This window comes from Emiliania huxleyi, assembly GCF_000372725.1.
Source record: "Emiliania huxleyi CCMP1516 unplaced genomic scaffold EMIHUscaffold_6607, whole genome shotgun sequence".
Classification (NCBI taxonomy): Eukaryota; Haptophyta; order Isochrysidales; family Noelaerhabdaceae; genus Emiliania; species Emiliania huxleyi.
In genome coordinates this window covers 1-1,432 of record NW_005197046.1, presented here as the reverse complement: position 1 = coordinate 1,432, position 1,432 = coordinate 1, and the positions used below count along the sequence as shown (strand labels likewise).

The following is a 1,432-nucleotide window of genomic DNA, read 5'->3' as shown; positions in this document are numbered from 1 at the left end:
CACCATGCTCTCCCGAAAAGGGCATCACTACCCTTCGCCGCGGCGTGAGGATGACGTTGAGGCTCACCACCCACGCCACCCGCCCAAATCTACCGCCCGGCCGCCGAGGCGGCTGCTCATCATTGCGGCGGTGGCGTGCAGCCTCTGGTATCTGTGCATGCAGTACATGGTGCAATCGCACGCGCCGGCTGCGGAACCACGGGCTAGCTCTGACCTCGACATGTATTCGGAGCCGCCGGTCCAGCGACGTCCCGTGCCTGCGGTCGCCTCGGTCCCTCCCGCGGCGCAGCTGTCGCCAAAGGTGGCTACCCAGCAGTTGATATGGGAGGACGCGCGCGCAGAATTCTTTTTGCCTGATCGCCGCGCGATACACACATACATGGCTGCCGCGCGCCTCTCCCGCTGGGTGGCCCCCGGCCGGCTGGGCGGCACGCGACGGCTGTCCACCGCGCCGGTGATGAGCATCGCCGGGCAGAGCCGGGATGGCAAGGCCATCTACCTCGACTCGCAGGTCAGCCTCCGCCCGTGAGGCTGGGGGCGTGCCTTTCGAACCCACCGTGCCCGTCGCAGGCGACAACCCCGATGGACCCGCGCGTGCTGGATGCGATGCTTCCCTTCCTGTCCGGCCAGTTTGGAAACCCGCACTCGAAGACCCACGAGTACGGCTGGGAGGCGGAGAGTGCGTCCGAGGCGGCGCGCGAGCAGGTGGCGAGCCTCGTCGGCGCGGACAGCAAGGAGATTGTCTTCACATCGGGCGCGACCGAGTCGAACAACATGGCGATCAAGGGCATCGCCCACTTCTACGGAGAGAAGTGCGCTTCGCATTCCACGCCGCCACAAGCCGCGCGCTCGCCCTCACCCGGCAGCGCCCTCTCTCGGCTCGCCTCCTGCCTCAGAGGGAAGACGGCCGCCCTCGCCCCGCCGCAGGAAGCGGCACATCATCACGACGCAGACGGAGCACAAGTGCGTCCTCGACTCGTGCCGCGTGCTGCAGCAGGAGGGCTTCGAGGTAGACTACCTCCCCGTCAAGCAAGACGGGCTGGTTGACCTCGAGCTGCTCCGCTCTCTCATCCGGCCAGACACGGCTCGCGCCCTCCCGCCACTCCACCGAGCGCCCGCCCCACCGAGCCCGCCCCGCCCACAAGCCCGCCCCGGCCCGCAAGCCCGCCCGACCCCTCCCCTCCCCTCCCCGCCCCTCTCCCCTCCTGCCCCCTTGGGCCGGCGGCCACCTTCGCCCTCGAGTGTGCCGCACCCCCTCCGCACCCCCTCCCCACCGCCGGACCTCGCCGGACCTCACACAGGCGCTCGTCTCCGTCATGTACGTCAACAACGAGATCGGCGTCATCCAGCCCGTCCGCGAGATCGGCCAGCTCTGCCGCGAGAACAAAGTCTTCTTCCACTCCGACCCTGCACAGTCGCCCCCATCCCCCCA

At 69.1% G+C, this 1,432-nt stretch overlaps 1 protein-coding gene across 1 annotated transcript; it reads left to right on the top strand.

Annotated features, from left to right (window-relative positions):
- Positions 1-220: 220 nt before the first annotated feature.
- EMIHUDRAFT_257726 (hypothetical protein) lies at positions 221-1,414 on the top strand (the record flags this gene model as incomplete). Its single annotated transcript, XM_005762760.1, has 4 exons — positions 221-511; positions 571-812; positions 928-1,042; positions 1,302-1,414. Coding segments are annotated over 4 exons (761 nt in total), but the record flags the coding sequence as incomplete, so codon positions are not given.
- Between the last annotated feature and the right edge of the window lie 18 nt (positions 1,415-1,432).